The sequence below is a fragment of the Elgaria multicarinata genome, chromosome 6 (genome assembly GCF_023053635.1).
Source record: "Elgaria multicarinata webbii isolate HBS135686 ecotype San Diego chromosome 6, rElgMul1.1.pri, whole genome shotgun sequence".
Classification (NCBI taxonomy): Eukaryota; Metazoa; Chordata; class Lepidosauria; order Squamata; family Anguidae; genus Elgaria; species Elgaria multicarinata.
This window is the reverse complement of record NC_086176.1, coordinates 28,309,561-28,333,776: the sequence shown is the minus strand read 5'-3', so window position 1 is coordinate 28,333,776 and position 24,216 is coordinate 28,309,561. Positions and strand designations below refer to the sequence as shown.

General features: G+C 43.7%; 1 protein-coding gene across 1 annotated transcript; it reads left to right on the top strand.

The window, feature by feature from the left end:
* The first annotated feature begins 3,356 nt into the window (after positions 1-3,356).
* On the top strand, positions 3,357-21,298 carry LOC134400698 (thioredoxin-like). The gene is made up of 5 exons (XM_063129190.1): positions 3,357-3,505; positions 15,583-15,687; positions 17,049-17,108; positions 20,171-20,236; positions 21,091-21,298. Exons 1-5 carry the CDS (start codon positions 3,374-3,376, stop codon positions 21,151-21,153), a joined length of 426 nt encoding a protein of 141 aa, XP_062985260.1. The 5' UTR covers positions 3,357-3,373; the 3' UTR covers positions 21,154-21,298.
* Positions 21,299-24,216: the final 2,918 nt, after the last annotated feature.

Genomic DNA, 24,216 nt, shown 5'->3' with positions numbered 1-24,216 from the left:
GAGCTCATGCAGCTTTTATTGCTGTGATGAAAAAGGAATTTCACCAGGTGCTGCAGGCATACAAATGACACCTGCTGAAAGTCTCCTTTCTATACAACTATTAAAGATACAGGAGCCCTGTCCTCCTTTCCATATGGTCACCCTACTCTGGAGCAGAGTTTTGAAGGACAAAGGGGGCTGCCGAGGGAAGGCGAATTGGTGGGAACAGCGCCCAGCGTTCCCCAGCCAGCATGGCTGGTTGGAGAATACTGGGAGTTGAAGGAGTTTTTCTAGTCTAAACATGTGCAGGATTGCACCCTAAATATACTAAACACCCCTGTTGAAGGGGTATCTGTGGCTCAAAATTACAGAATTCACGAATCGAATCGCTGAGTAAATCTGTTTCTCCATTTATGTGCAGACTATATCCTGGGGCCCTATAATTGACTGGGTGATGTAACCCACTTCATGCAACAGAGTTTGGGCTACAGCTAAAGGGCAGAACATTGTCATTTTATAACAGTGCAATCCAATGCATGTCTACTCAAAAAGAAGTCCCATTGTGTTCAATGGGGCTTGCTCCCCAGACAATGGCTATAGAATTGCAGCATTAGGGCAAAATCTCATACATGTTTAGAGAGAGAAGTCCTACATCTCCCAACATGCACAGTCATGCTGGCTGGCAAAGTTGTTGATATTTTTATGTCTGAAGATACACAGGATTGCATGCTTAGTTTAGTATTATGAGCTGTGTCCAACAGTGGCATTTTGCTGGCAGAACAGTTTCCATCAGCACAATGCTGGGAACTGTAGGACTTTCTTTTTCTGTCTAAACATGCCTAGGATTGTGCCATAAATCCAGCTGAGTTCAGTGGAACTCACTCCCTGATTGATATATGTGCTTAGTAGGACAGCAATCTCAGCTTCAGGTGTTAGGTTGAGAAATTTCAACTGCTCAAGACTATTTTCCTTTTCATAAGAAAGGGTAACTGTACTAATGAATCTGCATTTTCTTTATCCAGATGTATATTTGTAACAAGCGAGAATCCAATACAAACTTCTCCTGTTGACCTTCAAAGTTTTTCACGGCCTAGCTCCTGCCTATCTCTCCTCTCTCATCTCACACTATTGCCCCGCTCGTGCTCTCCGCTCCTCTGATGCCATGCTTCTCGCCTGCCCAAGGACCTCTACTTCCCTTACTCGGCTTCGTCCTTTTTCTTCTGCTGCCCCTTACGCCTGGAACGCTCTTCCAGAACACTTGAGAACTACAAACTCAATCACAGCTTTCAAAACTCAGCTAAAAACCTTTCTGTTCCCTATAGCTTTTAAATATTGAGTTTGTTCTGACTCTATGCTGTTTAGCTTCACCCTACCCAGTGCCTGTTTACACTTCCCTGTGCCTGTTTGCATTCTCTTTCCCTCCTTATTGTTTACTACAACTTTATTAGATTGTAAGCCTATGCAGCAGGGTCTTGCTATTTACTGTGTAATCTGTACAGCACCATGTACATTGATGGTGCTATATAAATAAATAAATAAATAATAATAATAAAGTTAATTAGTCTTGATTAACAGACACACAATAGTATTGAAACCAATCAGAAGTGGATTCTAGTCTACAAGAGGTAGGCAACCTGGTGCCATCCAGATGTTTCAGACTACAACTTCCACAAACCCCAGCCACAATGGGCAATGGCTAGGGATGATGGGGGTTGGAGTACAGAACATCTAGAGAACACCGGGTTGTCTACCCTGCCATGAGATTTTGTTTTTATTGTTCGGTTTGCTGCAACAGACTCCACAAAGCTACACCTCTAGAAAGGATTCCTGTGGGACAGTGCTCTTGAACACAATTGCTCATCAAAACAATCCCACCTCACTCATAAACATGCGTTTAAAAAACATGGGGGGAATGTAATTGTAATCCTCTCATCTTTAATCAGCCTGTGAACAAGAGAAGGTGTTTAAAGGGCAAGGCACCAATCCTTTACCCAATTACCTGGGAGTAAACCCCATTGAACTGAATGGAACTAACTGCTGAGTAAAGGCTGGTGGCTGCAATGTTAGTGGGGTAGTGAATCTGCCCCAGGTTTTAGACAGAACCAGTCAGAACTCTAAAGGAGCTGTTAGGTAGCTCTTTAGAGTTCTGACTGATAACTCCTTTAAGTTCTGACTGAAACCCAGAGCAGATTCACCATCCCACGTACATCAGAGCCACCAGCCTCCACTGGAGTAGACATGTATAGGATTGTGTTATAACTAATCCGAATTTAGTGATCTTGAGTAGGCAGAGATTTCCATTACACTCCTAAACCCACTTACTTTGCCTTCGATGGGCAGAAATTCACCAGGTACAGCTTTTTGGAAATACAGCGACTTCAAACTCCCAGCTATTGAATTTCTAACTATCACAAAGCTCTTAAAAAGCACAGAAGCTCTTCAAGAAACAAACAAGCAACAAAGGCGACGACTCTTCTGGAAACGTGTCCCATTGATTTCTATTATGTCACATGGTCGCAGGAAGAGAGGCGAATTAAAAATGCTGCTTGAAGGCGGGGCACTTCCGAAAGCTGTTACCGTCCCACGCAGAATTGGGGGTTGGGGGAAGAGAAAGAATATTGCAACTGAAATTACGGTTGCAGCCCTTCACACATGTCAAGGAGTAAGTGCCATTGAACACAGAGGAACTTACTTCTGAGCAGTAAATACGAAAAGGGCTATGCTGAACGACCGCAGTCTTAAGCATCGATGCAGCAGCGATCTTACGCACGCTTACGCCGGAGTAAGTTCCACTTGGGTGAATACGTTGGGGAAACATGTTGAAGACTGCAGCTGCTGCATTGACGTCCTGCCTGGGTTTCCGGTTGGCACCTCCTGCATGAACATAAAATGCTGGGCTCCGTGGACCCTTGGCCTGATCTTACACGCTTCTTACCTACTTGGAAGTAAATCGCACTGATCTCAATAGGACTTCAGTTAGGACCGGGTGTAAATACAAGCTCTTTTCTAAAATAAAAATACGACAACTCGTATCACCATCATTATTAGCGTATTATTATTAATAATAATATTAATAATAGTATAAATAAATAATTTTATTTATTTATTACATTTCTAGGGCGGTATAGAAATGTAATAAATAAATAAATAAAATTATTCTATTTGCATGGTTCTTCCAGAAGCGCTTCCGCATATTTGCATTTTATCCACACACAACCCCCCAAGATCCCGAAAGCTAAACTTTTCCTCTCCACTGTGCTGGTGGAGGAGGAGGGGGGGGGAGAGAGAGAGAGAAAGAAATGTACGCGCAAGCGCACGCGGCCCTCCTCGGCTCCAGCAGCAGAGCGCCTGCGCAGAACATGCTCCTGGGCTGGCCCTTGCAATACATAAAACGATGCAGGAAGGCGGTGCTAATGAGAGCGGCTCAGCAGCCATCGAGGAGCTGAAGCCAGAGCCGGGATCGAGTGACACGAGTAGTGAACCACCCCCAGAGGCTGCAAAGATGGTGTTGATCGTGGGAACCCTGGTAAGCGGGGGACGGGACTGGGGCTTTCAAAGGAGGGGCAGGGTCGCCTCCCAATAGGCCTCGAGGCGGGAAGAGGGAGCCTGGGCAGAGCGCGGGCTGCCCCCTAGCGCGGTGCTCCGAAGGGAAGCAGCAGCGGCAGCGGGCGGTGGCTGGCTGGCTGGCGGCGAGGAGGAGGAGGAGGGGAGTTAACCCCCACCCACCAGTGTCTCCTCTGCGGAAAGAACTCGCGTTGCTCGCCTGGGACGTTTCCACGCAAGGGGCTACCGATTCCCTCTAGTGCGGAGGAGATGGAGACCTGCAGCGGGTGGAGAGCAGGCGCCGCGCTGGCTTCTTTTTCCACCAGCGCCCTGCTCCTGGGGTTGCGGCGTTCCTGGAAATCTGCCCCGGGGGCTGGTTCTGTTGCATCAGCATCTGGCTGAGCGTGTGCCTGGGCGAAAGACCTCTCCCCTCCCTCCCTCCCTCGCCCCGGAGGAGGACCACAGCTTTTGTCTGCTTTCCGCATCTCGGAGCCCCCTGGATAGCTTTACTCGGGTTCGCCGCCCTTCTCTGCTCTCCGTCTATGAAGACAGCAATGGTGGTTCCCAGCTGTTTATCCCTTTTGTAATACCGGGTTGGACGCCTGCTCGTGTTTACTCGGTCAAACTTAAACCTGTGGGGTGGGCAGATATTGATGGGGTTGGTGAACCAGAAACGGCTGGCTGTCCTTGGCGTTCCCATTAAATTGCTCAAGTAAAACTAGTTATTTGTCTTGGTCAAAGTAGAGTTCCTCTTTTGTTTCTTCATAGCAAGTCACAAAGCATAGTTTACTTGGAAGTAAGGAACCCCCCCCCCCAAGGTGATGTACTCCTAGTACAATCCAATGCATAGTTAACAACACGTTTATGCAGCAGTAAGACCCTCTTGCTGTATTCGGTGGGACTTACTCCTAGGTAAGTGGAATATAGGATAGCAGCCTTAAATGGTCAGATTGGTTTTCTGGCTCGTCCATACTTCTCATAGCCAGCTTTGAAGCAAAGGTAATCAACTTGCTATCTGAGCTGCAGTGTGTGGGTTTTTTTGGGTTTTTTTTTTAAAGTTATGCCCCACTGCTCTTGTTCTTGCGATTCTGGCAACAGACTTTAATGGCTGCGCAAACGGTTGCAGTGCCCGCCAAATGGAACAGCGTGGAGAGACTGGCTCTGTTGCTTTCGCTGCCTCAAAAAAGGGAGGAGGGAAACAGCAGGAGAAGGGACCATATTTGCAGCCCAAAAATGATTTCTGTAATGACCTAGTGCAGAGTCTCTTCTGCGTCTCTTCAATATCCTCCCAGCTGTCCTTTAAAAGGGTTTTCCTCATTTCCCTTAGCTGTAGGGAGACTTGTGTAAATGTGCTCTAAGCATGTTAGGACTCCGTTCAAATGTGCATAACCTCGTGTAGGACAGTAGCTGCTCCGTGGAGCTACTTACTCGAAGCAGCCCCTTGTCAAACCTCAAACTACTATGGGAGAAAGTTATTTTCAGGACTGTACCACCTTGACCAATGGATATTGTTTCAGCTCCCAGACTTAATTTTTCTTCAGACATAAGAGCAAAAGCCTCATTATGCACATTCAAAAATCATTAGGAAATAATTTCTTACTAATGAGAACTGAATTTTGAGCTACCTTGGAGGATCAAGTTCCTGCTATTTCTTTAGACCAACCTTCTCCCAACTGGTGTCATCGTAGTCCCCATGTATTGGACTGCACTTCCCATCAGCCCCGCCTGATGGAATGCAGTGCTCTAAATGTGTATTAAGCAAGTTGCTTCTGTAGCCTGTGTCTTGGGGGAAGGAAAATTATTCTTGGCAAGGAAGTAGTCCTCGATTCCCTTGGTTACCAGCTGTTTTAACGTACTTTTAAAAAAGGGTGGGTTATCCATGACATTTGGAAAACCTTGCAAATTTTGCTGGGTGTGCCCAGGTCAAATATAATCCAAGAACAAATCTGCATGAATTTTCTCTTCTTCCTCCCTCAAATCCATCCATGTTTGCATTTCTCTCTTACTGGTGTTACTGCTTAGGAGTACAGTAGAGTCTGGCTTTCTCTTAAATCTTGACACGCCTTCCACGTGAAGGTTTAAGTGCCCATTTTCACTTTTTCTCTCCTCTACCAATCTTTCCAGTAGCCACACCAATGTTTGAGAATGATTCACGATGGCATAAAAGCCTTCTTGTATCCTGCTTTCATCTGCAAATCTTGCAACATAAATAGCTGACTAGTGTAGCAATGCTTAAATATTACTTATGGTAAAGAGGGTTGGGTTTTAAAGAGGATGCCAGAGGGTAACAAAACTGTAGCCTTCATTTAGTTTAGGCTGTTTGACTTGGCATCTTAAACACTCCTTTTCTGAGGCTTCAAAGGTAATCCCTATGATGACACCACAAGGTGGATTCAATCTATGGCAGGAGACGGTTGATTAGCAAGACTAACCAATGAGGTTATAGCCGAGCTGATATTTATAGGAATATAGGAAGCTGCCTTACACTGAGTCAAACCATTGGTCCATCTTGCCCAGTATTGATAGCACTGATGGCAGCAGCTCTTGAAGGTTTCAGGCAGGATTCTTTCCTTGCCTTAGCTGGAGAAAGCCAGGAATCGAACCTTGGACCTTCTGCAGGCAAAGTATGTGCCTTACCACACTGAGCTATGGCCCCACTCAGGCTTGCATGCATTTCTGGCCGCAGCACTAGCCTTACCCAATCTTGTCCCCTCCAGCTTGGTTGGACTACAATTCCCATCACTCCAGCAAGCATGACTACTAGAGGTGCTGGGGGTTGTAGTCCAAACAATCAAGAGTACTGAGGAACGCTGTGTGACACCCAGTTCTTTCTAACAAATGGTACTTAAGCAGGGGGTGTTGAACCCCTTTCATCCTGAGGGCTGAATTCCATTTTGGAGAACCTCTGGGGGGGGGTGCATTTCACTGGTGGGCTGGGCCAAAGGGCGGGGCAGAATACCAGATGTCCTGCCTATTTTGCCTTAAAGCTCTTACTGTAAGTAACTAAGTCTTAAGAGCGTCATTTTAACCTTTTAGAATGGGGAGGGGGGAGAATGTGCAAAAGCTGGGAACACACAAAATGATCAGTGGTTAGGAGAAAGGGGTGGGGCCATCTGGGGAACCCAGATTTGGCCCCTGGTAGTGCAGTTCTGCACCCCTGAACTCATGGTATGGATATTCCGCACTGAGTGTGGGCATGGTAAATACCATTGGAATTTAGTAAGAATCTGCCTGCCCACCCACCCACCCACCCCAATAGGATCTTCTTCTATAAAAGTATTCCTGCTGGATTCCTGTCCATCTCTACCTTGGAAAAGTGTCAAGGAAGGTCCAGACGTAGGCAATGTAGTCCATCGTTGACCTGTTCAGTTTCCTAATCCTTAGCCTAAGCCTCTATCTCCCATGGTCTTGATGTATTACTGCTTGATTCAATCTCTGTAATACTGAATTGTTCTCTTTCTTCCTGACATCCTGTATAGTTGAAACCTATTCAGCAAATGTCCATTTGCTGCCCTCACCTGCTATATCTTCAGGCTAACTATGCTAAGGCTGCAACTGGGTAATAAAACCCATTGAACAGAGGCTTACTTCTGAGTAAATACACATAGCTTGTGCTGCCAAATGTTGTCCTCTGGCAAATTGCCTGTAGCTCTCTCTACTGGATTGTTTTTTTCAGCAATTTTGGTGCTGTACTGAAACGTAGCCTTCCTAGTGCCCAGTAAAGGATGACTGCTCTTCACATAACCTGAAATGGTGACATTCTTCCACATTTATATCACCTGTGAATTTAATTGTACTGTCTTCTCCATCTAAACTTTTGGGAATGCTGCTGTGTAAGAAGGTGGTATCCCTTATGACAGGGGTGGGCAACTCAAAGCCCAAAACATCTGGAGGGCCACAACTCCCATCAGCCTTACTCAGTATAGCCAGTGATGAGTGATCATGGGAGTTACAGGCCACAGTTGCCCCCCACATGCCATAAGGCAGTCATCCCTAACCTGGTGCTCTCCAGACGTGTTGGATGTCAATCCCTTCATTCCCAGGGTTCACCAGGTTGGGGATGACGGCCTTGAAGCCAAAACTTGGATGTTGTACAGGGCCCATGTCCCCTTCGTACATTACTATTCATCATTTTGAGCTCTATATTAATTATATCTTAGAAGGATCTACATAGGCACAAAAATCTTAATAAGAGCATTGCACTGCTTTGCCTGACTGCATCTTGATTAAAATGGCCTGTAATTTGTAGGCAGAGCTCTATTAATTAGACTTTGAAAGTAGCTTGATGTTGCTTGGTGTAGAGCAACCTTCCAGATGCTTTGGACTGCAGCTCCCAGAATTCCTGATCATTGGTCAGGGTGGCTGGAGCTAATAGGAATTATAGTCCCAAATGTCTGGAGGGCACTGGGGCCTAATCTACACCAAGCAGGATATTGCACTATGAAAGCGGTATATAAAAGGCAGGAGCCGTACTGCTGCTTTATAGTGGTATTGAAGTGCACTGACAGTTGTTGGGGGTGGGGCATTGACACATACCATATACCGCTTCCATACCACTTTCATAGTGCTATATCCTGCTTGTTGTGGTTCTTGCCTTTTATATAACACTTTCATAGTACAATATCCTGCTTGGTGTAGATTAGGCCTAGGATTCGGGAAATCTGGTATACTGTGGAGCTGCTTGACCATATAACTATTTGAGCTCTGGTAATCCACCACATGAGGGAAGAGCCACAGATGGTCAGAGCTGTCTAGTTTTGAAGTTCTTTGTGGTGGTGGCTCTGAGCGGACAAGCCACTCTTGATTAATAATGGGTGAGGTCTTGGGAGTGTCTTCTTGAAACAGAATTCCTCATAGCCAAAGTAGTTTGATGGATTGAGAGTCAGACTTGCCTGAAGGCCCATTCCAATATGGCTGTGCGTGAAGGCTAAAGAAAATATTCCTGGTGAGCATTGGCTCAACACTGGAAGGGTGTACTGCTAAAAAATGTGTGCCTTGAGTTTCCACACAATTCCTAGTAGCTGCTGGCATGGAAACTCTTGTGCAGCTGGGACAAATCAGGTGACCAGTTTTCAGGCTTGGCAGGCCCTACATTGGGGATGGGCAGCTTGTAGGCCAGAACATCTGGAGGTCTAAAACTCCCACCAACTTTAGCCAGTGGTGAGGGTTGATGGGGAGTTGTAGGCCAAAACATCTGAAGTGTCACAAATTGCCTACCCCTGCCCTACATGAAGGGCTTCTAGAAGCATCCATATGGGAGCCATAGTGTCTGCTTTAACATTGAGACCTACTCAGCGATACCTTTGGGCAAGAAATCTTACCTTGACCCATCTGTGAAGAGTGGGGGGATAGTTATTTCCTTCCCCATCTCTTCAAAAATGTCCTTAGAGATCACGTGTATTTTATAATTTGGCTGCAGTGGGGGTTGGATGTCAGTAGAGATAGTGGTTAAAGTCCTTGAATTTGGATGTTTCAAGATCAAGGTATTTGGAATTGCCAGTCCAAGTTCTTAATGCGGTGTTCTGTCAGTGATCTAAGGTGGTCTGCTTTTCCAGTAGGTATACTATTGAAGCTTGAAGCAAAGCAACTTCAAAAAGTATGGAACTATGGTAAAGGCCTTTACATTAAATCATAGGCTCAGGTTGTGGGGCAGGGGTGTTTCCCCACTTAAATCACAATGCAGTAAATTACTATGTCTTAGCTCCTTCTGTGTAACCCAACAATAGACCAGATGGTCAATGCCTTATAACAGGAGAGGAGAATTCAAGTTGCAGTGAAATAAAATCTGGAGGGCCACAAATTCCCAATCCCTGTCTTGGAACCACAGTGCCTAAATTGGGGGCTATTGGGTGGGTAGGGTTCTCCGCAAGATGCCTTACCTGTTGAGAAATAACCAGGTCTATAAGCTACCATCTTCTGAATTTACTGTGTGATACCTCCTAACTAAGGGTGTGTTGAAGAACTTAGAAATAGTTATAAAATTCCTATGCAAATGGTTAAAGTAACATATCAAGTCTTTCTGAAATGGGTATTTTAAAAACTCCATAGTAAGGCCCTTTTAATATGTGGGTACATAATGTTCAGCCAGCAATTAAATTGGCGCATGCCAGTATGTACTGCAGCTGAAATTTCATAATCCTTAATGGCAAAGTTGGCTGGGAAGAGAATGCTCTCTGAATGTAATATTCAAAAGGAATACAGCAGTATTTCAGACTTCTTTTTTTAAGATACTGTAATTGGAGTAGCTGAATTTCTAGAGTAGAAATGAAGGACACGGCTGTAGACTGAAACCTACCTTTGATTCCAATATAGTGGGAAGGTTTGCAGGTAACACTAAACCATGTCTTAGCACTGCATGCATGGTCAGAAAGGAGCCTGAGTAAAACCTTGGGCTCAGTTGCTTTCCCCTTCCATTTTCTACCCTGTCTGCATGGGAAAGAGGAGGAATAAACCAGCATTCAGTTTTGTTGTCCCTGGTTCCTTGCTGCTTGTTGCAAGCAAGAAACCATGATTTAAAGTAAACTCTAAGTCAATTGCTAAACAAGCCGACTTACAAACTGGATTATTTTGCTGGATAGTTCATTAAAGTTTATTTCAAACCACAATTCCTGATTCGCACACAAGGCAGGAATCTACTAAAGTGAAACAGAATTCTGGTTTATTAGTCTTTTTGGGTGCGCAGGAGGAGAGGGGAGAGGACAGCTTGGAATTTTGCACATGCTCATTTCTGCTCATGAACATAGTATTTCAACATGTTTGATATTGTTCACACACCTTGATCACAATTCACGCCACACAATCCAGGGAGGTTACAGTGCAAAAGTTCGGTGAATGCAGTTGGATCTATTAAGCACTTTTCTATACCTAGAAAAGGTGGGTTTGCTCCATTAATTAGGGAGGCACCAATTTTGACTAGGCTTGGAAGCCAGCTATCTTACCTACTAGCCAGCAAAGTTCAGTGTGTCCCTTTCTGTATCTAAGGCCCAGTAAAGAGATTTTTTTATAGGAGTCGGGGCAGGCAGTATGTAATATAATGTGCCTGTAGCAAAACCCTCCAATCTATGAGACTGTTGTGGTGTCCTAACACAAGCTTTGTGTCCTGGCACCATTTTGAAAGAGGTGGCTCCCTTCACAGGCATGTTTTTAAAACGTTTGTTCTGTAGCCAAGTACTAGCATCTTTCTCGCTGGCTACAACTGATGCCCTGGTGTCACTACTTGTGCTTCATTTTAAAATGTTTCAGATAAATGCTTGTTAACCCTTCCAACAGTCCTGTAATACAGGCATGGTTGAGGTGAGATTTGAATTTAGGGCTCTCATTCCTGTTCTCTGTGATATGCCAGCCCTAACCTTTTCCTACATATGAGGGCTGACTTGTATGTTAGGTTCTTAAGTGTAGTGTACTACTAAAATAATACAAATGAGTCAAACGTGTCTGGAAATAGATTTCTCATAAATGTGTATCTGAAAGCAAAAATTGGCTACAGCAAGTTGTTGAGTATACACTTGGTTGCCAACCAAGGCTTCTTGTTCTGCGGTGAGCAGCATGGCTCCCAAACATGGCATTTTATAAGCCTCTAGCCCCAAACTTCGTTACTCATCCAGTGTCATTACTCTAACCATTACATGTGGCCTGTTCCTTTAAGCAAGCCTGTGTAATATTTACCTTGCTTTAAATTATAGCACATCAGTGGGACTGGCTGCCAAATGTAGGTGTTTCTAAGGTGAGAGCAAATAAGACTACACATGGCCTGCATGGAGGATGCTTGGGCTATAATAGATATGTACAGGAATGCAAGTAGCCACTCTACAAGTAGAATGTTGTTATTATTTAAATAAAATGGATGTAAAATGTGTCAAAACTATTTATGTGAAACTTTGGGTAGCCAACTTGCGTATCAGGTGGGAAGTTGTCCCACACAGATAGGAGTTGGGTGGCCCATGGGTCTGTCTATCTGGCAAAATTCTGCAATTCCTGCCTTCTGTTTGCCTTGATAGACTAGAGGCAAAATGACAACATGGCTTTGGAGATATTTGTATGTATAGTGCAGAGTGCTTTAAGGGTGGTATCTCACATTTGGATTTTTGACGCACTTGCCCCTTAGTGAAACTGCCAATTTCATAAAGTGATGGCTGATGTATGTGTGTGTCAAACATAGATGTGGCTCTTAGATAAGCCGCTTTCGAAAACTTGTACTTTTCCGTGATCTGTTGAAAGAAAACATTTGGCACTATCATCCAAAACTTGCTATCTGGTTTCATAGCTTCTCCATATTAAGAGAGCTTAACCTTATTTATTGTGAGATTGTATGCTAGAATAAGGTGGCAGAGAAGTCTTTGTTTCCAGAGAATTCTGTGCCGTTCAACATATTGCACTTGCTATAGGAAGTGGCTTTCCATAGCATCCCCATGGCAGAAGTTGCCTTCCCTGGCCATAATGTTTTTAAAACGGTTTTGGGACAGGGGTGCAATTTCACTGAGAATTTGTGGGGCTCTGCCAGTGAATGCTAAGAAATCCTGCAGAGTGCAGAGATTCCCTATAGTTTAGAAGTTGAATCTCCTTGTAAACATCGCTAAACGTGACTAGCCAGGACAGATTCCCTGCCAGCCGTGATCGAAATGCTGTATCAACAAGCCACTTGGTTCATGATATTCTTTTTGGTAGCAAAGGTTATCTTGGCAGCAACTGTACTGATCATAGATGCCTTGCATATGAATACCTTGTGAGGATAGGCCATTTTAAAAACCAGTTGACAAGCTCATTCATCTTAATCTTGATTACTTGGCGAAATAACATTTCAATACCATTTTATGCAGTGCCAGATGTTCATAAGGTATGGTCTCTCTCAGTGGGTACGATTTGCGTGATACTAGATTCACAAAACATGCTAACCCACCATGGATTATTGTGTTGTCTGAACATAGTGCATTTTTCCACAGTGTGGGTTAATGTGTATTCTAAATGCAGTTCATTTTCTGCAGGGTGGCTAGTTAAACATGCAATGTGGTTTGTTTTTCTGTTACAAGCCGCCTTGAAAACTCATGGCTTGTTGTTGGGTTGTTCAGGGTGGTTAACAAGCCACATTGCATGGTTAACGAGCAAACCCATGGAAAACATGCTGTTTTCAAGCAACAAGATAACACACAGTGTGGAAAAAGTCCTGCGTTCAGAGAACTAGATAACCTACCCTACAGGAAAAGCTCTGCCGTTCAGGCAACACGATAATCCACAGTTCAACACTGAGGAAGTTAGCATGTTGTGTGGACCCAGTCACTGTCCTAAGTGAGCAAAGGATGCGGCTAAATGACCTTCTAAATTGTCATTCTTGCTCCAAGGCCCTCTTCCCCGTGTGCCTATTTCTACCCCTCCTTCCTTTGAGCCAGTGGAAATCATTTGCAATTGGTAGTGTCAGGAATAGCCTCACAGGATTATGCCACCTTAGTATGCATGAAGAAATAGTATATACCGCCCAGAGAGCTTCGGCTATGGGGCGGTATATAAATGCAATAAATAAATATCCTCCACTCTATTTAAAAAAATTGCATTCTGGGCAGCCAACAGAAATTAGATTTATCACACATGCTAATGGACTTCCATCATCGATGTGGATTTTTTCTACGAGGTATTCAGTGTTTCGCAAGTCTATGAAACATCAGTCAAAACTAAAGTATAACAAGTTAATTTTACAGGCTGTATAACCTGATGTGTAACAAGTTTTTTTTTCCAATGGCAAAAGTACTTTTATTAAAATACTTAATAATAATAATTTATTTATTTATTTATTTATTTATTTATTTATTATCCGCCTCTCCCTCTGGATCAAGGCAGGGAACAACACTAAACACAATCTAATACATAAAATTAGTTAAAAGCACATATAAAACCAATACAATATTAAAATAATCACAGCATCTTAAAATTCTTAGGTTAGGAGAAATTCCGGTGAGCACTGTACTCTTAATGTTATATTCAAAGCGTTACTTGAAATTGTATTCATAAATATTCCAATACAGATATTTTATGATATGGCGGCTTAATGGCATATATTTTCTCTGTTTAAACATCATGCAAACAGGGAAAATTAAACAACAGAAAATGTTTAGCATACACTGATGGTGCTATATAAATAATAATAATAATAATAACTGATTTTTACTACATCCAAAGTACTGTGCGTTATCTGTATTCCTCCTCGGGATATTCACCTATGGCAGTGATTAACTACAACTTTGAAACTGGCCCGTTTTGTCTGATTCATTCATCACCTTGCCAATTGTGTGAAATGCTCAATTTTTAGAAAATGGAAAATCTTCCATAGGAAAAAAAATAGTTTTTTTAAAAAGGTTTCTTGTAGGGAAGAAACTTTTTCACACAGCTTAGTGCTGTACATTGTGTGTGGACTGCATTTTTTGGGGGGGGGATTTACAATCACAGAGCTGGTCAGTTCGCCTATGCTTAGTACTCTACAACCTTTTCAGACCTGAGACCCACCTTCAGCCTAGACATGCAACTGGGACCCATTTCCGTTATATTTCCTTTGTGATGATGTTGCAGCCCACCTTGGGTCAGGCCGCAACCAGGCAATGGATCCCAACCCAACAGTTGGAAGACCAGTAAAATGCATACGCTCTCTTGCTGGTTCTTGTGTTGCGTTGCTAAACCAGATGTGGGGCTAGAACTAGGCGAAAGCGTCAAGTAGCAGGGGATTCATCTGTCACTTGACCGTATTACTATGCTCATCTCTGCCAGCTGATTATAACTAGCAGAGTTCAGCGAGGGGATCGTCTCTGTCCCTGTGTGACTCATGTCTCCTTGGGTGGGATGAATGGACACGCTAGGCACTCCTTCGAAGTGCTGCTTTCCTGTCAACTGTGAGCTCTTCCAGGAAGACCAAATGGCACAGACTGCAGGGAAAGAAACAACTTGGGTATTATCCACAAAGTAATGGCAATAGATATTGACATAAGATTCCTGCAAGGAAGCATGTGAAATGCAAAGTAATGCAATGTAAATGCAATGTAAAATGCACTTAAATTGGCCCTTGGGGATGCAACCCTAATCTTACGAGCAAGTCTTCCAACTGAACTTGAAAGCTGCCCGCCAGCGCAAAGGCAGGTGGGATGGGGAAAGATGGTCTTGGATCTGTTCATTGCCTGCATTGGGTTTCTAACTGCTTGCTCTCCAAGGAGACTTACACCTCTGGCACAAATTGTCCCATTCCTTGCCTGCCGTGCACGCATCCCCCAAGCATTTAAAGGCAGTATGATGTGGATCTAGGAACAACATTTGCAAATCGCTAGCAGTTCTCTAACTGGCTATACGTTGCTGCTAAGCCACGATTGCTAAATTAAGGGCATCTTCAAAAGTACTATTTTCCATAATCATGTATCCCAAGTACTGTACTTCTAAATTTTGTAGCCGCTTGCTTTTGGCCCATAAGTATTGCGTCCAGGTGGGGAAGCTTTAATGGGAAGACAGTTGGATCTTGTTAGGCATGTGTGGGCAACTGGAAAAATATGCCCGTGGACTAGTAACTTGTGGATTGCAAAGCTGAACTATGGTATGGTGAAAGATGGGGATAAGCAGTAACAGTATTTAGCGTTGATGTAGATTCACAATGTTTCATATGTCCTTTTGATATGAGATGGGTTTACTTGGTTTCTTGATCTACTGTTTCATTATGATGCACCTGACACCTGGCTCTTACTTACACATTAAAAACAAAATATTATTATTAATATATTATTATTCAATTCAAATTGTTGTGTTGTATATTTGAAATCTGATGCTTATCCAAAAAAAATGGAGTAGAATTGCTTCCTCATTAGAGTGGTCTTTGTTTTGCCTCTCATTTCACTTTCAAATATTTTTCTTGCTTTTGTAGTTCATGTTCAGGTGTATGCAGGTAGGCACCTTGAAAGAGGCTGTTTTGAGATCCGCTGTATAGATTTGACCTGGTTTTAAATGTTTCAAAACAGAGTTGCTTTTTTGCAGAAATTAAACCTTAATTGTTTCCCTGGTTGCAGCTCTAAACTAGCCTGTCTGTCTCTTTCCCTACAGGAAGAATTTTCCACGCATTTGAAAACTGCTGACCAAAAGCTCATAGTCGTAGACTTCAGTGCCACATGGTGTGGGCCATGCAAAGTGATCAAGCCCTTCTTCCATGTACGTAAGATGGTGTTCTCCATTTCCTTTTTTATTTGGTTAATTTATTGACAATATTTATATACAGCTCCACATTTAGACAGACTCTGGATTGGTGAACAATAAAAGGGGAAAAGATAAGAGGATAAAAGAATAAAACTCCTTATTACAAATTATTACATTTTAAGTAGAATACTGATTAAAAACAAGCCAGCCAGCTGGGGAAGGCTTCCTGAAATAAAGGTTTCATCCTCAGTCCTGTTGCCCACCTTCTTCCTAACCTGCTGTGTGGTGCACTTGGAGTGCTGCTCGTTATTGAAGGCGGTGGTGGGGAACCAAAGGACTAGGCATAGGGTCTGTGGGAGAAATCATGGTTGCCTCATCCTGATGTGGGGACGCCTGAACATAGCTTGTTCTCAAGGTTGCGGCCTAACAACTCACATGCCAGTTTACAGTTAACAACTGAGTTACAACAACTGGGCTTGACATTGCTTAGCTTTTAGCTGTGTGGTTCCTTGCTTCCTATTCTCTCCCACTGTGACGATTATCAAGAACTGGAAGAAGACGGATGCTTGAATTTCACCTTGGACTCCTTTAAGCGTTCCGTTGTACAACGAGGACGAAGGGACAGAGCGATTGAGCCAAGACCAGAGGTGCTGCTGATGGTCCTGGCTGCTGAGAATGGGTGTGACCTGATGGGTCTGATCCATAATCAAACTGGAAGGGACCTGGATAATGTAACCTCTGAGAGGATCCATTACATGTATCTGTCCTCATCTCTGCCACTTACTCCGTAATGACAAACGAGTCAGTGATTATACCTCCATGTACCAGAAGCAATAGCATCCTTGTTTGTTTCTAATGCCTTGTAATCTCCTTTTTGCCCTGCTCATGGACATAGATGGGCAAATTCTCATTGAATGGCCTGGGGTTGGGGAAGACTTGGGGGGGGGGGGGAAGAAATATTCCCCAAGCTATTCCAAGGGCAGCGAAAGATAACCCGGAGCAGGAAAAGAAAGGTGTGTCTGCCTTCTGGCTTGGCTCTGCATGGCTTCTAACCTTGGCACTGGAGAGGGGTCAAGGATTGCTGCACAACTGTTTGGATGTGACCTGCCCATTTCAGCAGTTTCAAAGTTGGGAGGAAGGCTGGACTCTTGTTGTGGTCACCAAAAGACATGAGTGAAAATGTCGAAGCCTGAATGTGTATTTGCCAGACATTCTGCAGGTTTATCAGGTATATATAAAAGTTCACAGCCTGAAATGTGAAGCCTTTACGTTTCACCTGTATGCATCCCAACAAATGCTATTACTGAAAATGCTAATCAATATATGTGGGTGTACCATATGAAAGCATTTGCCTAACTTGCCCCCTTCCTTAACAGAGTCTTCAAGAAAAATATCCAAATGTGATCTTTCTGGAAGTTGATGTGGATGACGCTCAGGTAAGGTCTCGAGCGGTGCTCTCAAACTTGGGCAAGGCAGTGGAGGATGTGTTGTCACCAAAGCTGCTGTGATTATGTTCAAGGTGGCTTGTGATTAAGCAAGGACTTCCCTGTTGGAACTCTGTGCATGTTGCCAATGGTTCTGGGCCATGTTCTGGGGCACAGAGCAGTAGCTGGACTTCCTTGCTAACCCTTAATAGGCTTCTAAGGCAAGCACGGGCAAGTGGTGGACCTCCAGATGTCACCTGGCGTCTGAAAGAATATAGTGTACATGCCAGGTGAACCCCCTTAGGGAGCTCATTCAACAGCCGTGGAAGGCCCTCCTGGTAGCCACCTGCCTCACTTTCTTTGGCAGGGGCTCACAGAGAAGGACCCATGAAAATGATCTTAGGGTCCAGGCAGGTACATATGGGTGGAGGCGTTCATCATTATCCCTCAGCTAGGGCTGGTGGGGGGTGTTGCCCAAAACCTCTGGAGGACCACAAGTTGCCCACTCCTGTTCGAAAGAATCCCAGGTTTCACCAGAACAGTCTGAAAGCTTCTTCTGACTCTGGCATTTCTCTCTTCCCAGACACAAACTTAGCAATTCTTCTAGCATGGTTGCAAAGAAATATGGAAAGGAGCTACGCTAGTCATAGGGCAGGGGCTACGCTAGAAATGTTTTTTAAGTGCCCGCTTTTTTAAAAAAACCTGCTGACATAAGAGAATCTTCATGTCCATGAATGGTTGCTCCAGAGCACGGAAGACTTGGCTCATTCTTTCCATCTTTGTGGAGATGGACTAGGGGGGTAACCATCATGAACAGGCTCAGTGTCTGTAGCCTTTATCCTTCTTGGGAGTGCCTCATATGTGAGGTGACAAGATGTAGGTGTTGTTTCAGGTCATCCCTGTGTGCCTATCTGCACATGCCCAAATGTTTTAGTCTACAAAACTAGACAATAATTCTTCTAAATAAATGACCAAGGGTATCAAAGAAACTATACATTTTTAAGATATGGAAATGCAAGTGTGTTTTTACCAAGCAGAAATGAGCATGTCCCACTTGTAAACAGTTGTTCAACCACAAAAATGGATGTGGTGGGACCTTCAGTCAATGGTATAAAATACGGTAGTAAAACCTTCAACGTTACAAGCAGCTTTTCATTGCAGCGTATGGTAGAAAGTCCTGGCTGAATCAGCTGAAATTATGGATATTGAATCTTTAACTCGTAAATCGCCAGGAACGTAAGGATTTTTAGTCCAAAACATCTGGAGGGCTCTAGTCTGTTTTCCTATCTCTACATTATCTGCACAGACTGGCAGCAGCTCTGCAGGATTTTAACTAGAGTTCTTCTCAGCCGTCCTTGGAGATGCCTGGGATTGAGTAAATCCCTGAGGTTTTTTCATCGTCCTTCCCAATCTTTCCTCTGCTGTTGTGTTTTGTAGATAGTAAGCCTGAGGGCAGGGAGTGTTTTATTATTGATCTTTGTAAGCTATTCTAGGAGGGTGCCTTTTTCAGCTAAAGGTTGGGGTACACTGGCCACCAAAAGTAACACTTTATACCGTGTTCAGGAAACTTGGTAACCAAGACTCAGAATTATACCCAGTGACGACAGTATTCTAATGTCCTGCAACTGACCCCAAGTGCAACCTCTGTTATGTGGAAAGCGTACAATAATACCTGAATTTAATGTTGGGAGTGGGGGAAGGCTGCTTCCTCTCCTTTGTCCCTTCTTTCCATAGCAAAGGTTAGTTCCCATAAATTAAAAGTGGGATTAGCACCGCTCCGTGTATTTAGCACATTGTTATGCGATCATCTATAGAACACCAAATCCTTTTCAGAACATGCACTGAGCGCTAAAAGTCTGAAAATGTACCCTGAGATTTCATGACTCTGCCTATGGATTTGGGTTGAAAAGTAATTTCCTTTTACCAGGGAACGCTGAGAATTGTTTAGTAAATGCTCACAATTCAGTAAAAGTTTTGAGTTTCACGGAACTACAGTTGCCAGGGTTGAAACTGGCTTCAGTCCATAGTCTAGATAGACTTTGAGATGTCACAAAATTCTCAGCATTCATCAAACTAGAATTCCAAAGATTCCATGGAGGAAGCAGTATAGATAAAACGGAAAATTGTAAATAAATGGATTATACTTTCAGTAGGTAAAAGGCACTTCTGTAATAGAAGCATCAGTGTTCCATGTAGTTGTTTCACTGTGGCTAAGAGACTATCCTATGCAGGGAATCTGGAACATGGGGGGCTGGAACACGCCCTGCATTTTTGCCTAGATGCATGATTTAGTCCATCTAGGCATGGCTTCGGGGTGGGGGTGGGAGGGGGGGCTGAAGACCCAGTAGGAAGCTGTGTAAGTTCTCCATGCTCTCCTTCCCGCCCTGAGACTTCCCTCTTTTTGCCCTTTCTGCACTCCATTTCTGAGTGTGTAGATGTAGCTGGTGCAGAGAGTACCTTGCCGGCTACAAGGGGGTGGGAAACACAGTTTCTGAGAACCGAGGTCAGAGTCCTGGCTCTGACTTCAGTTCCAAGAAATCGGGGGGGGGGGAATCCTATGGCTGTCTAGAGGCCATGGGATTGCCCCCTCCACAAACTGTAGCTTCATCCTTGACTTGAACTATGGAATTGGCTTCCACAAGATGTAGTGATGGCTACCAACTTGGACAGCTCTAAAAGAGGATGTGGCAATTTTATGGTGGATGGGGCTATATGCTACCTCCATGGTCAGAAGCAGGCAGCACGCCTTTAAGAACCAGTACATGGGGAACAAGAGTGGAAGAGGGCTGTTGCCATCACGTCCTTGTTTGAGCTTCCCAGGGGCATCTGGCTAGCCACTATGGAAACAGCATGCTGGTTTATGTGGGCCTTTGCTCTGATCCAGGGGGGCTATTATGTTTAGCGCATGCAAAACATGCCTGTTGCATCTTGCCTGTCTCCCTTCCCCTAAGTAGTTTAACTTCTTTCAGAATTGTTCGAGATGGTATGGCCCCTTGGAGACATTTCTTGCCTTGAATGCTAATTATGTACCATTCCAGACTGATCTGGATAACTCTTTTCATCTCCTCTTCTAGGAGGTTGCCACATACTGTGATGTGAAGTGCATGCCAACATTCCAGTTCTACAAGAATAATGAAAAGGTATGTGTTCCCACATTGCCAGCAAAACGTGTTGTGAAGAGCTAGGGATGTCACCTGCAGAATCCTAGGGCATTCTATCCTCAACAAGTTAGGTGAACTTGGAGTGGGGGCGGGGTCTCCATCCTGTCCACTCTCCCATTTTTATTTTTTTGCTCCTGTTGGACAAGCTTGAAAGAATATAGTAAGACACCCTTTCTTGCCCACTGTTGCTGTTGTTCTACTTCTAGAGTTTTACAACATTCTTGTAAATAAGTTTATGAAAGCTGTTAGCCATGGGAAGGCTCCTAGATGACCAAAATACATGATTTGCTCTTATATGTACACTTCAGCTTTCTATGCAAGATTGAAACTTATCTTTGTTAAGCCTACCTTGGTGTAAACTATCCAGGGTTGAAGGAGAGCTGAGGTTCTCTATAGAAGGTGGCATTTTAGGTATGCAACTATTGAACGCATTTCTGGTTCCCCTGCAGGTGTAATGTCATATGTGACCACGTTAAAGGCATCAGATCATTGGTCTGTTGATCCTAGTACAATTTCAACTCTGACCTGGAAGGGTCGCTAGTTGTGTATGGTTGAGATCCTTCTCAACCCCACCTCTACTATGAGCTACACCATTCCTCCTAACAGTTTCAGTATGGGTGGTGGAGTGGGGGCTGCACCAGCATGGAAATAAAAAATAAAAATCTGAAACCAAAACGGGCTTAATCTCAGACGATTAACATTATGGGAGTTGGTGTGATTGTATACTGCCATGTGGCTTTTTAAAAAGTCCCGAGTTTCTCTGCTTTTGTCTTGAAATAATAAAGTGATGAATCTTGAAATAGGGTTTAAACTTTGTATTCCTGTAATTTCAGGTGCATGAATTCTCTGGAGCAAACAAAGAGAAGCTGGAAGAAACCATTAAGAACCTAATGTAACCCTAGATTGTGGATTCATGAAATGCTGACTGTTAAATTATAGCCTTTTCTACATAACAAATTGATCAAATTAGAATATGTATCCAAATACACTTTGACCTGTCAGACTGTAAATGAAAAAAATAAAGATGTATGTATAAACGGCTTTCTGACTCTCTTGCTTCTTTTCACAGTGGTTGACTTCATTTATCGCAGCAGTAACCAGAATGTGGCCTCAGGGGCAGGCGAGGGATCAGCTGCATTCTTCAATGACTAACTAACCAGTCTTAATGTCAATTGTACAACATACACAATAACTTGGCTCTTTTTCCAGCACTTCCTTTTAACAAACAAGCGGTTTCCGCCATCAGCATGAAATGGTTGCAAAAGCCAAACAGTTAACTTGGAACCAGTTTTGCATTTTCAAATCTTCATGGTCTTCATAAGCCAGTATCATTGGTAATACATTTTCATATATTAATGAAAACTATTTTCTAGTTGGAAGTGCAAATTTCACTAAAGGGTAATAAGATGAACAGTTGTATTCTGACAAGCGCGTGAATTTGCCATCAGCTGCAATAGGTGAGACGTGTTAGCTAAATATGCTGTTCTCTTAAGCAAGGGTAACCAAACATGATCTGAAAAGCAAGTTTATATGGCTTTGCCGAGGTCTGAATTGGCAGGGCTACCAGACTCTCCAATTTGTGAGCTATAAAACCAAAAAGGTCCCTGGCATATATTATGTTCTGCCATGTGCGTAAGTTGCCTTTTGCGAAAACCCAAGTGAGTTGCTGGTGAGCAGTCTCGTGGCTTAGTGCAGTATAGGCAACCAGATATTCTTGGATTAGTTTCCTAGAATCCCTAATCACTGGTCACGCTGGTTGCATCTTATAGAACAGTGGTCCCCAACCTTTTTGGCACCAGGGACCGGTTTCGTGGAAGACAATTTTTCCACGGACCCGGGGGGGGGGGGGTTGAGGGGATGGTTTTGGGAAGCCACGCCCCCTCCCACTCCAGCGTCCTCGCTTTGCTTCAGCTGGGTGGGCGCCCAGCTGAAGCAAAGCCAGGACGCTGGGGCGGGAGGGCAGCTCCGGAACGGCACGCCTGGAAGTCGCTCTCCCAGAGCAGCTTCCAGCCAGGTGCACTGTTCCGAAGCCACCGCCCACACCCCAGCGTCCCGGATTTGTTTCGACTGGGCAGGCGAGATGACGCCCTGCGCCCAGGTATGCTGGGGTGGGTGGGTGAAAGCAGCTCACCTGCGCAGCCCGGTTCCTGGTCTCTGTGAACCGCCTAGAGAGCTTGTGAATCGCCCAGAGAGCTCCAGCTGTTGGGCAGTATAGAAATTAATTAATTAAATAAATAAATATAAGAGACCACGGACCCATAGCAGTCCGTGGCCCGGGGGTTGGGGACCCCTGTTATAGAAAGTATAGTCCAAAACTTCTAGAGCGAGCCAGGATTCCTACCCCTGAAATTCTGGATTAACCACTGGGTTCCTGCAATGGCTGCAGTAAACCTCTGTAGCCACAGTTCATAGATTAGCTGAAGGTGACAGATGACCTGAATTTTTTAGAAAGCAACTTCCCATGTTCCTTATACCTAAGAAATATTGGTACAGAATTAGACCAATGGTTGATCTATATTGAGGGCAGAAGTTCTCAATGGTTTCAGACAGGAATCTTTCCCAGCAATGGAATCTGAAACATTGCCCATCCCTTGGTTCCTAATGTGTCTGTTAAATGAGCATGCTTGCATGTGTGGCTTTTAACAAAGGTAGTGAACTTGTTTGATACGATCTGGTGCTGGTAGAAAGTCCTGTTGGACAAGTAGAAATGTGATAAGATCATTATGAGAAAAGCAAAACACTAAGCATTCTTCAAGCTTCCTTTATCAAACAGTGATCCATCTTCCTCTGCATCTCCTTGACACCTCAAAAAGATGGGTATGGAACGCTTATGACAGTGACTCTTTCTGCCTAAGTAACAGGTACATCTTGTTTTGCATTTCCCTTGTCTGAAAAGTTGAAAGGAATACAGATTGCAAAACAAATGAAATTATGCGCCGATGACATTGGGCTAGAACAGAGACTGAATAATTGGTAAAATAACCAATTAGAAACCAACAATTAGAATGTAAGCCTATGTGGCAGGGTTTTGCTATTTTATTGTTTTACTCTGTACAGCACCATGTACATTGATGGTGCTATATAAATTAATAATAATAATAACCTAAGCAAATCATTTGAAATGTACAGGGAGATAAATAGAGGGTATAAGATTAAGGAAGCTTAAGACCTATCTTGTTTTCATTAAGAAAGAGAACTTAAATACAAAAGTTGAGCTGAAATATTTACATTGGGCAAAATGGAGCAAGATATTAGTGGTGAGTCAAAGCTGAATCCCTTTCATAAAATGATTACAAAATTAAAGTAATATTAGGAATTATTAAACCTCTGAGGTAGGATCAACATTATTAACGTCAGTCTTAACGAAATATAGTTTTGCTTTCGAAATGGGTATGAGAAGACATTCAAAGAAAGGTCAGGAACATGCTAAACACATCCTGTAACTTCCAGTATGAACCGAAAAGATCTAAGTTTTAAGTATCCCTGTTTGGCATTAAAGTTCTTTTTCTCTTTAGTGGGCTCAGATACTGCAAGTGAGTCTGGCTTTGAGAAAAGTGTTTAAGGGTGAAGAACTTCTGGCCCAGAGACTAAATTCGTTTATCCCCACCCCCCACCCACCCCACTTTCCTCTGGTCTTACCCTGGCCACTCTGGCTTTGGGGCAGCTTTTCCCCTCCCCCAAGGCTTACTTATAGACAGTAAGACTTTTAAAACTAAAATACATTGACTCTACCTCTTTTGCCATTGGCCCCACCCACCACTGGAATGACACCACCACCCCCGGCAGCTTCTTCACAATGGAATTTGGCCCTTGGGCAGAAATAAGTTCAACACCCCTGATTTAAGGGAAGGAATTGTGGGTAGGTAAGCAAGCTATAAATGGAGGAAGGGTTCCATACTCTTCTTCACCTCCATGCCTCTTATTACTCAAAGTGGGCACCCTACTTACTGCTTGACTAT

What these genes read in the sequence shown, in the direction of transcription:
- LOC134400698 (XM_063129190.1), top strand. Translation starts at nt 3,374, where the DNA reads ATGCAGGAAGGCGGTGCTAATGAGAGCGGCTCAGCAGCCATCGAGGAG. An exon ending in TGTTGATCGTGGGAACCCTG is followed by an intron (nt 3,506 to 15,582) that starts GTAAGCGGGGGA and finishes CTTTCCCTACAG; the next exon opens with GAAGAATTTTCCACGCATTT. An exon ending in TCTACAAGAATAATGAAAAG is followed by an intron (nt 20,237 to 21,090) that starts GTATGTGTTCCC and finishes CTGTAATTTCAG; the next exon opens with GTGCATGAATTCTCTGGAGC.